This window comes from Aptenodytes patagonicus, chromosome 6, assembly GCF_965638725.1.
Source record: "Aptenodytes patagonicus chromosome 6, bAptPat1.pri.cur, whole genome shotgun sequence".
NCBI classification, from domain to species: Eukaryota; Metazoa; Chordata; class Aves; order Sphenisciformes; family Spheniscidae; genus Aptenodytes; species Aptenodytes patagonicus.
This window is the reverse complement of record NC_134954.1, coordinates 63,165,398-63,182,729: the sequence shown is the minus strand read 5'-3', so window position 1 is coordinate 63,182,729 and position 17,332 is coordinate 63,165,398. Positions and strand designations below refer to the sequence as shown.

The window sequence follows — 17,332 nt, the reverse complement described above, 5'->3', positions numbered from 1 at the left end:
ACATCGTCAATAAGTTATCAACGGCCTCCCTGAAGTATTTGCTTTAGCTGCATGGTGTTTTAGAGAGAAATGTAGCTGATGTAATCAGCTGGAAAAAATAAATACATATATATATATATATAAAAAATATATAGTAAATCAGATTGAAACATAAATTTTGTTCCCAGTGAATTTCATGTTTAACAAAGACTATTTCCCCTGAACAAAGTGGCATTTAAGAACATTAAGTGCTTGAATGGTAGAGTACATATTTTTAGTACTTACCATGAGTATAGTATTATTTGAAAAAGAATAGTAGAGGCAGGGGGTTGTATTGGCAAAGGAGCATTGTGCCCTTTCTTGTATGATCCTGCAGTTGCAAATATCACTTCAGGGGACTCTGAATTTACATAATGCCTGCTAGGAAGGGAAAGCAAGAGAGCTTACTGATGGGGAAAAAAGGATTAAGTGGTGCGTCTTAGTCAAAATCTATTAGTGTCTTTTCTCCCTTTTATATCATTGGGTCGAGTCAAATTGAGCAGTCAAGCATGTCTGGAGGTGTGGCTATCCTAGGATGATTGTGCCTGTAGAGTGATGTGCATCTCTTGCAGGTGTCCTCACCCCATGGCAGCAGTGGCCCAGCAGGTTGCTGTGTGCAAGCCACAGATATCTCCCTCTCATAGATACATTATTTAAGAGTAGGGGAAACTGCCAATTCGGATCTGAATGTTTCCTTGCTCCTGCTCCCTCTGGGATGCTAAGCAGCTGCTCACAATGGTCCCCCAATGGGAATTGGTTCCTGCTCCATCCGCTTTTCATACAAACCCTTCATTACTTTGCAGGGCTGTTGCTGCTCACTGTGGGTGGGAATCCACATTGTTCCTCCTCCCCCACCATTTTGAGAGAGTCCAGCTTTTGGGATGACTTTTTGGTTTCCTCTTTAAGCCATATTGAGAGGTTTTAAGTGACACTGGGGGTAGATGCTTCACATTTATCCTGCCGTGTTTTTCTCTATTGACTCAGCCTTCCCTCCTCCTCCCCAGGTGTATCTTTTCTACACCCAGGTCAGGGATGTGGTCCGTGCTCTGCCTCCTTACAGGCTAGGCTAGTCATCATGGATGCTCACACTAGCCTTTCTTTGCGGTTGTATTTCTGCAGCTCTGATAATCTGTGGATGCAGGCAAGACAGGTTTATAGGCATACAAGTTTTGTTTTGTTTTTAATTAGATTAATGAGTATAGCTGGAAAAACTGGCAGGTTTTTGAACATGTGAGCTGCTATTTCAGACCTGAAGACAGGCAGATGTGTTCAAAAGTTTATCTGATTTTTCCAGCTACACTAATTGGTCTAATAATTGATATTACCTTTTTCTTGCAATTTTTGCCTTTCCTAATTTCTCTGAGGTTGACATGTATCTGCCCCCACCCACCCACCTGTGCTGGAAGAAGGAGAATTAAATGAAGAACTGCAGGAATGGGAATAACAAAATCGCACTGCACTGACTGCTATGTATTTACATGACTTCCCTCTGCTGGTCAGAAGAGGAATATTTCAAATACACCTTAGCCTCATTTGCTAAAAGTTAATGGTTCTCCTTTGGTCCAGGTGCTTGACGTGGTTCTTCCCTCCTTGTCTCCTCGAAGTTCTGGATGGCAGTGTTACGCGCATTAGCTGAACTGGGAAATCCTCAATGCCTCCAAGATATGCAGGAGGAATTCATTATGTGTTTGCAGAAGAGTTTAAAGGGAGTCATGAAAGAGACAGGGAGCTAAAGTAAAGGGAGAGCATAATATTAGACAAACAATAAAGACCAGAAAACATGTAACCTTTGTGGTAGACTTGGAGGGGAGCTGCCTCACTCTTCATCTGGAATAGCTCCACTAGCGAATAATGGATTTTTAAATAGAATTATAAAGAAATCTCGCTGCATACATACAAAATAAAGATAGCTGTGTCAGTATTCAGAACTAGAGCTCAATGTCCAGAACGTGTTTGGCAGCTCTGAGAGAGGACAGCTGAAATACCTGAGCTGTTTTTTTCCTGAACCATGACCAGCCTGTCCTAAAGAGCAATTGAGAGATCAGGACTGCTCAGGATGTGCTGGCTGCTGCCACCACACAGGCTTCACAGGCTGCAGCAACACTACGTCTGTTGCCATCTTTCCCTGGTGCATCATTTATATATGCACAATAGGTTTGGCGTAGGGTAAGCAGGAGTAGCTCTGCCTGCATTCCCCTATAGCTGGGGGATCCTCATTAAGTCAGCTCTAACATCGTCCTGAGATTTGGCAAAAAGCATGTGATTAAAGGAAAGAACTGAAAATCTGTGGATGAAGGAATCTAGATGGACCGTATCCCAGAATCTGTGAGAACCAGCTAATGAACAACTCTAATTACCTTTATAAATATCATGGATCTTGGGCAAACCCTGAGTACCATGAAATGTAAAGGTAATTCAAAAGCATTTGTAAGAAAGCAGGCCAATTTCCTCCCAGCTAATTGAGTCACTGTTAAGCTACCAAAGTCCAATGCACTAAAGTCACACAAGTAGCTCCAGTAAGTCTGTGTGAGAAACACTAGTTGGATTTGGGGGTAAGAGAAACTATCTGTAATCATACAGGCCTGTAATCATACATATCATAATTGATAGAGTACGCCTGGACCTTCTCTATTCAACAAAGCATATCAATGGGGTGTTAAATCCTGCTTGGTCTTTAAAATTTGGCAGAGTTGGGGCCATACTAGAGAGTGAAACCAGGACAAACAAATGGGATTGACTCGACTGTGCTTTCAGTTACAGCGATAGAAGCTCATTGAAACAAATTTGTGTCAGTGTTAATATGCAGGCAAATTTGAATTAATATTTGAGAGGCAACATGTCACATACCCTGATGAAATGAAAGGTGGTTGGGCTGAACCGATAGCTGAGCCGGGACCTAATGCTGAGCAGGAAGAAATAAAACACGATCACTTTTTGCACAGAGTTTCAGCATTAGAGGATGAAGGGAAAGCACGAGACTGAGCTGCATAAGGGCAGATTCTCAGCTGGTTAAAAATGTAGCTTCACTGGTCCATACACCTAAAGGAAAGAGGATGATGTTGGTGTCTTAAATAATCTTGTGACGTGTAAGTAGAAATTGGCTTGGACAGGAACGCTGCTGCAGAGCTTGAAACCTGGCTAATGGACTGTGAACATCAGGCAATCGTTAATGGGAACATATGGGGCTATGGGGAGGAGTTGTGTGGGGCACCGCAAGCAGTAATGCAAGGTTTGGCTTTATTTAATACTTCATTAACGAGCTTGGAGAGGGTGCAGTAATTGTGTTAATTAAACTAGCAGAAGATATTAAACTGGGAGGTGTGTCAAAAAAACAGCCATTGCTATAGAAATAATGGAAAATGACCTGGGGAGATTATAAATGTAGAGAGGAAATAACAACGTGAGATGCAGCATGGGGAGAAAGCAAAGCAATGTTGAGGAAAATAATCAAAAAGCAGCTATTTAGAGGGTGGGAGATACTTGGAAAGCAGTAAGACTGTAAGAGACTGCATGGAGTTAGCAGATGGCAAATTAGGCCAGTTTTTACTTTTATTTCTATTTTTACTACTTTTTTTTTTGTACCACTGCAGTTACACCTTTGCAATTCTCAGTCTAAATGTAGCGCTGTGGACTGGCACCAGGCTGCATGACTTGTGTTGGTAATTCACCAGAATAAGCAGCTCTGAGGCCATCTGAAAACTCAGGGCTGCTTGCTCCAGTATAACTGCAATGAGGCAGTGAGACCTGCCTTCCCCAGACAGACCTACAGCCAGTCACCGTGGCCTTACTAGTTACCGACAGCGGAAGCCCAGTCTAGCCCAGTTACTCTAGATGACCGTCTGCACCCAATGCAGATTACTAAACTTAGTTTTAGAAGGCAGTGGTTTTACCTCTGGTGAGTTAGTCTGAGTACTAGAGCATGCATGAGGGCAGGTGCTGTAGCTCAACTCATGAGCCCCTGTAGTAACACTACAGTATACGTGAGGGACCCAGGAAGGGCATACACTGAAGCATAGTAGTGCAGCAAGGAGACAGTTTACACCTTCCCACACAGCTGAGATCATGTCTGCTATATCCTGTGCGCCAGCTATATTGGGAAGCAGCTTGGGGCAGCCCTGAATTCCTCTTTTGTGTCTGGATGTCACGTCATGGGTGTTGCCGCCACCAAATCACTGGCAAGCCAGGGATAAATAGCAAGCTTTAGGCTAGACACCTGCACTTGCCAGTGGGAAGATTTCCATCAACTCGTCAGACTTCAGTTTCCAGTTCAGAAAAATACTTAAACCTGGATTTAGCTCTAAGCAGGGACTCACTTCAGTTTGCCTTACTATTACATACAGTTTGTTTTGTCATCTTACTCATGTGCTTAAAGTCAGAGATGTGCCAAAGCATCTTTCTGACAATGGTCCTTTATGTTGCCACCTCTGAAGGTTTTTATAAGTTTAAAATGGCAGTAATATAACCTCACTCCCTCCTAAGTATAAGGATAAAATAGCTATTTTCAAACAGCTATAGAAAACTGTAGCTATTCATTTTCTTATAATTGAATGTTAGTTCCATTGTCAAACCGAGCACATGTACAGATACTGCTGTCATTTGGGGGTTGTTTAATTTATTTACCAACAGTGAACAAAGAATTTCCAGTCTAAAAATATGGTAAACTTCCGTCCAAAAAGAACATGCAATTATAAGTTTAGTGTCCCAGTGGGATTTTTTTGTATCTCTTTTTGAGAGGAAAAACCTTCTTATATAGAAAATAGGTTCCTCATCTGTACATCTACACTTCACTGTAAATGCTGCAAACAAACAGCCTTATTGAATTCATCAGAAAAAACTCAACACATAAACCCTGGCCACTGCTACCTTTGACTTCAATGTAGGCAGAGCTCAAGAGATTTTATAAAAGCATCAGGTGAGATAGTTTGTTTAGTGCAAGACACTAAGCAAATTTTTAAGAAGATCGGAAGGGAGAATTCTTAAGGTGTTAAAAATCACTCTTAGCTGGCAGTAAATACACAGGTCTCATAAAGTCTTTCTGGCAACTTTCCGTCTTTCCAGGGTCATTTGTAATGCGTAGCTTGAGAGGCACAGCAGTGTTGTGGCATCCAGTGGATCAGAAGAAAGGGAGCATGTGGGTGGGCCAGCCGTCATTTATTTTCCTGGTGTCAATTATTGCCAAAAGAGGTTATTTTAGTTGTATGGTTTATTTTGTTGAAATGTAATTATTATGCTAATTATTGCCAAATTTACTGGTTAATTATAATTCTGAGATCTCTGCCTTGGTAATTCCAGAGATGTACAAGCTGTGAGAAATGTTTCATAATATTAATGTATTTCCACAACCCTAAGTCATTTGGCTAATGTTCCTAGAACACAAAGAGTAACATCCTTTAACAAGAAGGCATGGCTAGCTCCATAAAACAGCTGATCTGCATCGAAAAGGCATTTTGCTCAATCTGATTTCACTGCAAGAAACAAACGACTTAAAAGGAGCACAAAAGAAGCTAAATGTTGGATCTTGGCTTCCTTACATCATTGCACAATTCCCTTATCCCGCCATTTTCCTGGGGGATGAGGGGGAGTAATGGCCAGCCCACTGTTGCTGCAGGAAGTCTGTTGGATGCTGTTCCAAGGAAAATTTGAAACGCCACTTTAATTCTTTTAGGGCTAATTGTGCGACTGAGTTCAGTGGGAATTTTGTCCCTGATTTCTGCAGAGACAGGATGCAGGATGCACATGGGCTTGATTTGGATATTGCCAAGAGGAATGGGTTGACTACAAAGTTGCTGTCTGCTACCAGGACCCTAATTTTAGACCTTTGCCTATGTCCACAGCCGGTGACCAGGGTTAGCAGTGATTGGAGTTGTTACCCTTGGTTCCGTAGTGCCTGCGCTTACTTTGTGATGAAGGAAAGGGGAAGTTTTTCTTTGTAGTACAGTGGGACGTTCACCATTACAAACTTGCAAGGTGGAAACTTCCAACTCTGCAGTCAGTCCTGGCACAGGCGACGCATCTCCGATGAGTCGTGCCCATTGGGAAGGTGCACGCTGCGTTGTTCAGCCTCTGCAGAGGTTAAAGTGGTGATAACCATAAATGCTAGACAGAGTGGTTTGAAGCTGCCCAGGAAGGTCACCCAACCTTTTTCTTTCTTCTTTTTACATTTTTAAAGAGGAAAGTGTCATGGGTGGGAGGTGGAAGAACTGAAATTACACCTGTCGAGAGAGACATAGTGGAGAAACTGTGAGGCTGGGGAAAACTGTCCTTGCTCACTGACTTCACGGGGGCTGTAGTGCTGCGTAGCTGGTGAAGATTAACCTACAAAACTCTTGGGAAACTTGCTGACTCTTCCCCCACACCGCCCCCAAAATAGAAAAGAAGATCTGGAGCTCAGAGAAAATGCTGAGCTCCAGAAAGCTGAGTGCTTTCTACGTGAGAAGATTAAGGAAATCTTGCCATTGCATGTCACCCTATGGGAACTACTTTATGGCCCTTATTTTGGTATTAGTTGTATGTGTATCAGATACTTTTAGAAGCATCCTTTTCACTTTAGCTTCTCAAAAACTGTATGGAATTCCTTTTAATTGGGGGTGGGGAGATGTTCATCCCCTTTTAAAATCAAATTTTGAAATCTTCATGACTGTTTATTGAAAATTGAAACATTTGATCTGTTTATGTGTGTAAGAAATGTTTATACAGCTTGTACATGCAGCTGTAGGATGGGAGTAGTACTGAAAGTCTCATACTGTTACGCATGAAGATGTTTTGATACATCTGGGAGAATGTAAGCAAGTAGGTCAGTGGATTATGACTTAATGATTTGGAGCAGAGGCAGAATTTGGGGGAGTAGTGGCAAGGCATTGCTGGAGAAAAAGTAACAAACGGAAAATCTGAATGATGACTTAGGCTAAAAATATCAACGGAGAAAGCTGAACAAAATTAAATGTATGCATATCACAGCCACTTCTTGGCGACTGTAATATTGGGGACTTCGCTCAGAGGTGGCTGAGGTGAAGAGGCACTTGTAGGAATTGGGCTGTGAGCAAGGGTCTGTTCTGTGTTAGTTTTTATGATTGACTGTGGTTGTGCTGTCGTGACGACTCTCGGCCTTTCCCGTTGGGACCGATAAATATTGGTAGGAACACCTATGGGCGCAGCAGGCTGTTTTCATCCCCACAATAATGCCAGTGAGTTCAAGTTGTCAGGAGGCTCTGACCTTGACAGCATAACCCATATAGCGTTGGGGGAATATCTTCCAAAGGGAAAGTCGTTGGCCATCTCTGTACTGTCACAGTGAAGAATTGCAGGACGAGAGCAAGGATTAAAGCTCTGAGTAAAAACAGCACGGGAGCCCACCCAGAGAGATGTAGCCGTGCGCCTCTTCTCCTGCAGTGCATGCATGAGTATGTATGTGTACATCTCTAAAATTCACTGCTGCCTAATTTCCCTTCTTCAAAATATCAACCAATTTCTAGTGCCAAGGAACTTAATCATCTATTTATTAAAATGAGACAGACAATAAGTTTGTGTGGGGAAATGTTAAGGCAGTGCACATTGATCATGCTGATTTAGGACTGTACTGCCATTGCAGCGTTTCTGGAGACAAATTCTTTGCAGCTAATTGCATTATAAATTCCACTAAACCATTTTCATAAGGTATTTTCCTAAGACATAAGCCCTCATTGAAAATAAAACCAAAAAGAGCAAAGGAGCAGTTGTGGGTTTTTTTCCTAATTAAATATTATATGAAAGTAAGACAAGAGAGAGAGAAAAAAACACAAATCGTGTTAATTAAATGCTAAGTCTGCTCTAAGGGGCTAGTTTTAAACACTGTGGGACATGTTGAAACTCATACAGATTTTCCAACTGAAGGCCAAAAAAGTAGAGTCCTGAGGTCTTTGTCTTCAGATCAAGATGGTCCTAAGCCATCCCAGGTCAGGATTTTGATGTCACCAAATTTCAGAGGTGGTAATCCTGGCATGTCATGAATTTTAACCATCCTGAAAAGTGACCCAGATGAGGCCTGGATGCTGGACCACCTTCAGGAGAGCCCAGGGAGTGCACAGTGGGAATCAGCCTCTTCCTCCTGCTGTGGTGGACCATGCCTGCAGTGGGTATCCTGGGCTAGAGACACTGATAGGAAATAGCAGTCATCATGTACAGCTGGTATGAACACCTGTGGTATTCGCCAGAGAGCAGTTCTCCCAAATACTCAGTGGTAGTACTTAGCAAAGTGCATTTCTACAGGGGATCTCAATTGTTTTTATCAAGCTGGGTCAGAAAACACTGAAGCAGAGAGCAAGTTAATTGGATTTCCCAAGGAAGCATAGCAAGCAGTGGAGGACTGAGCCTGGCTTCCTTGTTTCCCAGCCTCCAGCACAAAGCAGCAGACTGTTGCCCACACTATTTTAATATTTCTTTGGGTGACTGGGAGCAAAGCATGACATTTCTTTTCTTCCTTCCATATTGAAGGGCACAAATTCTCGTTCCTTGGAAATATTTGTCACTTTGAGGGTGCCTATACAAATTCTCTCCTTGGTTCCTACAAGTGACGTGCTGTGAGCTCATTTTAGAGAGTCCAGGCAGGGAAGGATCACGGTCAGACCAGGAGGCTGAGTCTCCTCCAGATTTCATGTATGAGATGTTTCAGGTAGTGCCCATTGCCAAAAAACTTATTCAGTAGTTCAGCAATTGGGAAATTTCTTTGCCAGGGTACTTTTGCATAGGAAAGCCTTTCTTCCTAATGTCTTGTATGAAACTGGGAGTCACAGCTCCCAGGGTAGCTGTAGCTGTCAGTCTGCTATAGGATTAGAAGAAAGCATTTTCTTTTCTTCCTCCTCCTCTCCCCCTCCCCATGCAGTAAAATTGCTTGATTACAAAGAGATTGGGAGATAAATGTGCTGCCTGTGGTCTTGTCTTTCAGCCTAGGGGTAGCTCTGATCATTTAAGTGGTCACAGCTGGGATGTGGCTAAGCCCTGACTGTGCCATGGGCACATGCACAGGGCAAGACCCCGCTCACCTAACTGTAGCCTCCTAAAAGTCGGGCACCCACTGTCAGCAGGTTGCCCCACTGCTGCCAGGGCTGGGGGGGACAGGGGCTCCCTCAGAAGGCAATTTTCATCCACACCTGCCTTCATGCAGGAAGGAGGCTTCTCCATGGCTTGCCCATGGAGCCCCAATGCCTGAAGTTTAGGTGGCTGAAGTTAGGTGGGTCGAGTAAGGCTAATGGAGCTGGGTATTTCATGGGTTTGAGCATTAGTTAACTAATTTTCATCTTGCCTTGAGCTGTGTCAGGTATGAGCTGTTTGTCTCAAGGGGGAACTGAGGCAAACTGGTTCCCCCCGGAGCATCGGGTTGTGGCAGAACAACCATTAGGTCCCAGGACTCATTAGATCTTTCCATCTCTCTGCTCCAGGCGGGAGAGACGCTCATGCCCTCTTTAAATGTGCTGTGCCCTGATCATGAGGATGCTGTAGCAAACACGCCTAGTGTTGACTCCCAAATCAAAGGAGTGAGTTCCCTGCATGACAACCATTAAAGGTGCACGTAGGAGCGACATAGGCCAGAGATATGTATAAGAAATTTAAGTCAGGGGTTAGCTGAAAAAACTGTCATAAATTTTTCTCAGCCAAATTCACAGAAGTCAGATGACTATAAAGATGAAGGAGAAAGTTCCATAAAATTATTGCATCCCCCCCCCCAAAAAAAAATGGAATTTCATCCTTATGCATAGGTGACGGCTGGCATAGCAATGGGCTTTAATCTGGGGGGAGGGGGACATCTGCTTGCTGGTGGGAAGAGTAATAGTAATTCTTGCAAAAAGCAAAGAAGGGGGGGAAGAGGGGAGGGAGAAAAGCCCCATCTCTAAATTTTTATTGTAAAAGGGGCGTTTGTGGTTCTCATTTCTTATGTTGTTGTTGCCAACAGTTGTTACATGGTTGTTAAATTTTTTTTTAAGTCATTTTAGTTTTTCCAAAAGTGACCATGATTTGTTACTTATACTGTAGCTTACAGAAGTGACACACTTAATATCGGGGGGTCCAAACCTGGATATCTACCAATGGAGATGGAGATCAGGTAAATGCACACCTGCTCTTCCAAAGAGAAAAAGCTGCCGTTTGGCACCTGGTTTGAGAGGGAGCTGCAGTCTATAACATGAGCATTTTGGAAGACATTAGATTGAGCGCTGCCATTAATTACCAACTTTTGTGTAGGCCCAGCATGGTTTTGTGTGACAATGATGTTCAGACAACACGCCATCTACCAGAAGACTCTGGGTCCCTGGAGAAGGCTCTGGGTTCTGGCCCTAGCAGTAGGTGAGCACAGGTCCACCAGAGGAGACCTGGCAGGAGCTGTGGTCCCCCGCAGACTAGCCCCATAGCGAGTACGATGTACTCGTCTTACTCTCCCAGCCGGAGGGAAGGCGGTGGTGGCTGCAAGAGACCGTGATGGAGAAGGCAGGTGAGAGGGAGGTGTCTGCAGGTAGGAAAGAGTAATTGTGTGGCACCATTGCCATGCCTGTCATCTCCTCTTCTCTTTTACAGACACTTAACAAGAACAATTTGATACCAGATGACAGGACCAACTTCTACCCGTTGCAGCAAACCAATGTGTACACGACAACCTATTATCCCAGTACACTGAATAAATATGACTACAGGCCCGAGGCCTCCCCTGGAAGGACCTTTACCAACAGCTGATGATGGACAGATCCTACAGGACTGGATCACTTCCTATATGAATTTTTTTAAATTGATTTTATGGACCAAATACTGGCCCAGCCTCTAGATGTAAATATTGTACAGTAAGGTCTTTTTTTTCCTTTGGTTAATTGTATTTCTTGTAAACAGCACATCTCCTTACAAGGACAAAAACACATATGGACCATTCTGCAGAGCTTTTGTGGATATTTGGCTGGAGATGGCTCTTACTACTGCAACTGTTTATGGCTGGAAGATCAGCGTTGCTGTCCAAGGCCGATGTTTTCAAGGAGGTGGCTGTGTGCTGGGCTCAGTGGCCACCACGCAGCAGCACACGACACGCGGGTGCACTCTAAGCAAGGCAAGAGGTGGCCTCCTGGGGCAGGGGTGTCTGTCTGGTGAGGAGCATCCTTCCTGAGACAGGGTAGCAATGGTGCACTGGATGACACCCAGCTCATGAGACAGGCCGAGCGGGACTCCATTGTGCCAACAACTTGAAGAACGTTTTCTTTTTCTTTTCTTTTTTTTATTTTCGGGTTTTTTTATGTTTCTGGGAAAAGAAAAAAAGTAACTTTCTAGGGCAGTGTTCCCTGTATCTTCAACAGAATCTTTTCATATTACAGGAAATAATCTCCGCAGCCTTCTTTGGTAATATGCAGTTCAGCTGATGAGAAACACCACGCAAACAAATGCATTACCCAAAGAAGCTTTCCAGAATGTTTCCAGTCTTAATTAAAAGAAAATTATACAGGCAGTGAGACACTGAGAAAAGTAAATGTTGGAATAACATCGGAGACATGAACTTGGAGTGCCTAACAAAGATGTTTGTATCACTGGAAAAAAAGATGTGATGATTGCCGCACAAGAGCCATGGGCTTTTTTTCTTTCTTCCTTTTTCTTTTTTTCTAAGACAGTGTTAACTCTTTTTGTTCTAGCTTTGATCCTGATTGCGTCTGCCAGGAAAGGCAACTTTAGAGGCCATGCTCTTCTTGTGGGAAATCACCATGCTTTGGGCTAATTTTTCCTCTTGTTTTATTGTTGGTTTTTAGTTCATTTACTTTCAAAGAGTGAATAATTCTGACTTTGCAGGGGGAGGGTATTTTTGTAAAGAATGTTTCCGTAGTCTGACATGACCCAGAAAGTCTGCTGCACATTCTTATAGTGTCTTCCAGTCAGTACTTTATGAAATAGTAACACAGCTGAGTCATGTGCATTGTTTGCCAATATTTCTTTAATTTTTCTGAACAAGAACAACCCAACAAATAAATGCTGCTGCAGCTATTGAAGTAAATTGGGGCGGTAGCATTATTAAACAGTATATCCAGCCTTGAAATGTAATTTTGTGTATGTGTGTGACTGTGTCTATAAGAACTGTATTAGTTTGATGCAGAAGCCATGTTGTCTACAACCAGATGTTTGTCTGACATAACTGTTTGGCAAAAAGGAAACTTATTGCTGGTGCTTAATGTACAATTACATCCAATGTGTTAGCAACGTGAACAAGTTCACCGCTGTTATCATTCAGTGTTTCTAAATATTTATAATGAACTTCTGATGCTAAGGATTTTAGAATGTCGCAATACTGAGCATGAGATAAAAGTACACAACGAAACGCGCATGAGCTCCACGTGGTCCCGAGCTTGGCTTTGTCGTCTGCATCTTACTCGAGCAATTGCCATGCCCGTGCTTGGCCGTTGGCTCGGCCGTGTTCCCAGCGGTCCCGTTTGTCTTCGCTTTATTTCAGATTTCGCTGTAAGCTGACACCAATCGGTTCTTGGTGCTATTCCTTTGCAGTTGCTTGTTTGGAAGCCCAGCTTGGGCTGTGTGCTCAGCTCTTTCACGTAGGCAGCTGGTAGAAAATGAAGAAAGACTGTGTTGCTCGTGACAAGTATATTGCTTTTCCTGTGAGGAAAAGCCAACATGGCTCTGTAAGCCTGTGTTATGGTGGTTTGGCCAGAAGGCAAGAATAAAGTAGCCTCCCATTTTTAAATTACTTTGTTCGACTTCAGTTTGCAGTGATTGAAGGCTGCAGGGATGTTTGTAATAAAGTGGGGTCATTAGCACTGCCACAAGGACGCCTTGGGCTCAGTGGTGCCCATGATTTCCGGCAGCTGTTTTTCTAATTTAGCAGCTCATCCTGCTTCTGCTCTGGTCTCACTGGGTGAAACAGAGAGAACAGCGTAAGAGAAAGAGAGGTGCCCTTAAATAGATGTACTCACATGTCAAGCAGCAGGGTCAGGAGCTGATGCAGACCTCGAAGCTCTGTCTGAAGCAACCTGCTGCAACCCTCCAAGTAGGCACAGTGGCTCGGCGGCCCTAAGCCCGCCTGGCAGCGCGGCTGGGGCGAGAGCGGCAGGAGTGAAGCAGGGTCACCAGGGAAGCAGGAGAGCACTGGTAGCAGGTACCAGTGCCTACAGGGGGGCTTCCCAGGCCCCTAAACCCCATTTGAGGTGTGATGCCTTTGTGCCTCATGCCATAATGAGTTCCCCCATCTCACTGAATTTCCGCATCCCCCTCAGCAACACTGAAAATCCTCACTTAAAGCAGTTCTAACAAGTATGTAGCCCAGGGGTTGAAAATTATTACATTAGACTATCAGGATGGGATTTCCCAGCTTTAATTTATGTGATTCAGAAGAAATCATTGGCTCCCAAGATCATGCTATCCGCTGTAAAATCAAAGCCATCTCTGAGCTTCCCCTTCAGAAGACTCCCTGTATCGACACATTCTGCAATTACCATGCACGTGGCAGGGTTGCAGCTGGAGTTTGGGGCTATGTGAGTGAGTCAAACTTTGCAATTATTTTAATTTTCTATTTTTCCTTTCTTTTTCTTCTTTTTTCCCCTTTTAGACATTTTTCCATTTTCGGCTTCACAGAATAACACGATGTAAACTAAGTTTTTTTCCCAAAGTGCCACGTAGCAGCTGAAATTATTTACATGTTCAGCTCACCAAGATAGGTCGTTACTGCCATTGCACTCAGGAGGTGGATATTTTGTAGGCTATTGGAGGGCAGATGCTTTGAGGGTGGTGCATGTGGTTATAGTTTCATCAAGACATTCCTTCTTACCAGCCATCCAAATGGATTCATCCCTTTTTCATATAATTGGCAATCACAGCAAGGGTCTGTAGACTCCATTCAAGCTGAAAGTAGAATCCAGGAGAGCGAAAGAAAGAAATCAGAACACTTATTACTCAATTAATGTTTGCATGAGAGTGCAGTTTTTTTAAGGACGATGTTAATGTGGTGTGAGGGTTGCATTTTTTATGAGCTCTCTAATGCGTGGCAGGTTAATGACACCATGTACAGCGATATTCTTGCAATCCAAGTAATTCGGCAGCTTGATCATCAGGTCTGTAATATTTGTAGCAGCTTGAATTGCTCCTGCAGCTGGATGTTAAACTTGCTAAAACTTCCTATTCCTAAGGCCATCTTAAAGTACACTGGAAATGCATTTAGTTCGGGAGCATTGCTTTCCAAAAGACTCACCTTGCTATATATATGTTTTTTTTCTTTCACGTCTAAGATAGAGAAGGGGGACCCTGGGCAGTTCCTGTGTTGGTCTAGAGACATTGGTTCTCTGCAAACCCTTTGGATAGGATTTAGGTATACGGTATGTAAAATATTATGGAAATCTTACAGCCAAGTATGTAGCGGAAACATCTTTCATTACGCCATTCTTCTTTCTTTTTCCATGGAAGTGGCTGCCTTTCTCCCTTCAGAAGGGGTGTGCATTACGGCGTTATCCAGGCTGTGTTGTGCAGTTGCTGTCGGGCTTTCCTTGATCCGCTATCACCCACCAAAAATAACTTGTGCAGCTCACTAACAGACAACCACTTGACGATGAACCCACCGCGTAAGAGGTGCTGTTGCTCTAAAGGTGCACTTGGATGTTCAGCATATGAGCCAGGGCTGCTCTTAAATATATGAACTGTACAGATACTATAGGAGAAGAATGTGTATTGTCTTACCACCACTGTTCCTAATGCCTTACGTTCAGAAGATGAGATGATTGGTTTGAAATCAACAGAGAATAGGAATGGAGTCCACGTCTGTTGCAGACAATTTGACACCTCTAGTGTTAATCGGAGGTTAAGCCCACCTGGAGAGGAAATTGCTGTCCACTGAGATTGATTTATTCTTTGTACCAAATGTAGTGGGGGGGAGAGTTATATATATATAAATATATATATATAAAAAATGTAAATGTAAAGTTTGTGTAACAACTTACTCTTTTTTTGTAATAGTGTATACATCTATCAGTGGATAGATACAGTATATATTTATAATATATACACACACAATATATATATTTAGCAAAATGCCTGCAGAGGAAACTAGACTAAGAAAGGCAGGGCTGGTATTCAAATTCCACAGGGACAAAGTGAAGAAAAAAAACCTGTAAAAATCTAGCATCCTTTCCATTAGGTTTTAAAAAAACACTTTTGAGGTAAATGAAATATAATTTTTTAATTGAAAAGAAAATTGATTTTTCTAGTTAGAAATGCTGATTCTCCCCTAAATCATTCTGGTTAAGAATGATTCTTGTTACTGCTTTTATTTTCTGAATAAGCCTCTCAAATCTCTCATGTGTATCACTCTATTGTTTTTGTAATTATAAGTAGGGAGTAATTGTGCAAAGAAAATTAAAATAGCAAGTAGGAGTAACAAATATTGTACCATTAGAGGAAAAGATATCATCTATTAGAACATGAAAAATGTTATCTTCCATGTTAAAGAAGTTAGCAACTGCTTTCTGAGTTACTGATCGGCATCATAAGCCTTGCCTTATAGTCACACTAGGAGGTTTTAGTACAAAATTTAGGGAAGAGAAACCCTGCAAACCCGTGGCTTTTGGTTTTCAGAGGGGTCCAAAAAAGCCACCAGGCCGTGGAAGTCAGGCACCTGGTGCCCTGGGTGTCCCTGGAGCTTCCAGCGTTAGCAGTCAAGGCTCTGCATCTATTCCTCGCCCCGTCACTCCCGCAAGCCAGCCCACGTGCACGGCAGGGCACAGCACCCCTCGGAGCTGTCTGGCGTAACAGAGAAATACCCGGTAAATTGGGTTGGAAGGAATTTTTTTTTTTTTGACAGATCACTTTAAAGCCCTGGTGACCAAGGCCCAGACTCGTACAGGTGAATCTTCCCCTTAAGACTGTTAGGAGAAAACTTCAGGCGGCTTCAAGAAGCAGATTTGGGGTAGGTGAGCAAATCCACAAATTTTGATGCTGCCTGATTGGCAGAGCCTTCAAAACTGGACAGAAACCCCTCTGGAGCTGGGTCCTTGTGGAGCTTATGCAGTCTCAGCCGTTCTGCCTGGAAATTCCTCCTTTGGGAAATTTTAGTGTCTGCAGTAGTCCTGGCTGGAGGAGCAAAACCAGCGATCTGCTATTTAGATAGCCACAAATCTAAGTGCTCAATAGCATTCAATACAGGTTTGGGTCTTGAACTTGATTTTTTTCCTGTTCTGCCTCCAGCCTCAGCTGCAAATTCACCCCTGCTATTCCAGAGGGTTCAGTGCTGTAAGAGCAGCATTTGGCTTGCAGCAAGTCCCAGCCATGATTTGGTTTTAAACTAATCTGATCGTGAAAAGTTTTAACACTGCACTTTGGTTCGGAAACCTCCGTGAGCCCCGTGCTGTTAATTCGTGTGCCACGGAGTCAAGCGGAGGTCGGTGTGGATGGGCCATTAATAACTGAAGCAAAAATGTTTTTAGTAGCAAAATGTCAAACGACGTAAAAGCCAGCCAGCTGCGTGGCAGTGTGTTTTCCATCCACACACCCCTCCTTAGATAATATCCAAACCTGTGCATACTGAAAAGCGATGCAGTTAATTAGGAGCATTCCCACAAAGGAAGGTTTAGGGAGGATGAACGGTATGCGAGATGGAAATGGTAGGATTTAGCTTGTAATTGAGGTGGGAGAGTGACAGATGCAATACTGGATCTTGGATACATGGGAAATTATTGTGCGAACGCAGAATGCTTGCCCCAAAACAGCAAAACCTGGAGAGTATTGTTGGACTCTGTTGTGAAGGCACATCACCCTTCCTATGCAATCGAACTTGATGGTACTTTAGTATAAAGGTGACCTAGACTGTAATCACTGCCTTTAGACACTGTGAATTTTTTTTGGGTACTCTGTATTTTTATATATTGTACAATGTAAAGAATAATTCAGAAATAAAACAGACCAACCTGGAAAGCCTGTGAGTTATTTCCCCTCCGTGGCTGATGCGCAGTGGGGCCGGGGCTCCTGAGCAGCGCTGGCAGGATGGGTCAGAGGGAACGTGGAGGAGCTTCCTCCTGACGTTGGGGGCCACGAGCAATGCCAAATTCACTCAGCCGCTTGCGCAGGGATGGGGAATTGCAGCATATGTCCTTCCTCCCTGTCTGCACTCCGCCTGCATCCTGAGGCCCCAGTTTGTATTACATGTCATGAGTTGTAGACTATGTGGTTACAAAATTGTGTTACTGAGTATAATGCCAAATTCTGCTGCTGCAGTTCAACTCCCCTCCCACACAAGCCTGAATGTTGGAGTACAGCCCCGCACCGAACTTTGGGTGCATTTGAAAAATGGTATTTCTGAGTAAGGTGCCCAATGAGGTAAGATCAAATC

At 43.3% G+C, this 17,332-nt stretch overlaps 1 protein-coding gene across 4 annotated transcripts in view; it reads left to right on the top strand.

The window, feature by feature from the left end:
* Window positions 1–14,873, top strand: part of SEMA5B (semaphorin 5B) — a 276,934-nt gene extending 262,061 nt beyond the window's left edge. For 3 of the 4 annotated variants that reach the window (XM_076342971.1, XM_076342972.1, XM_076342974.1), the window contains exon 24: window positions 10,561–14,873. In XM_076342971.1, coding sequence (XP_076199086.1) covers window positions 10,561–10,716 — 156 coding nt within the window. In that variant the 3' untranslated portion in view covers window positions 10,717–14,873. Of the gene's footprint in view, window positions 1–10,023; window positions 10,094–10,560 lie in introns of all 4 variants that reach the window. The other variant, XM_076342975.1, reaches the window with a different exon arrangement.
* The last annotated feature ends 2,459 nt before the right edge of the window (window positions 14,874–17,332 follow it).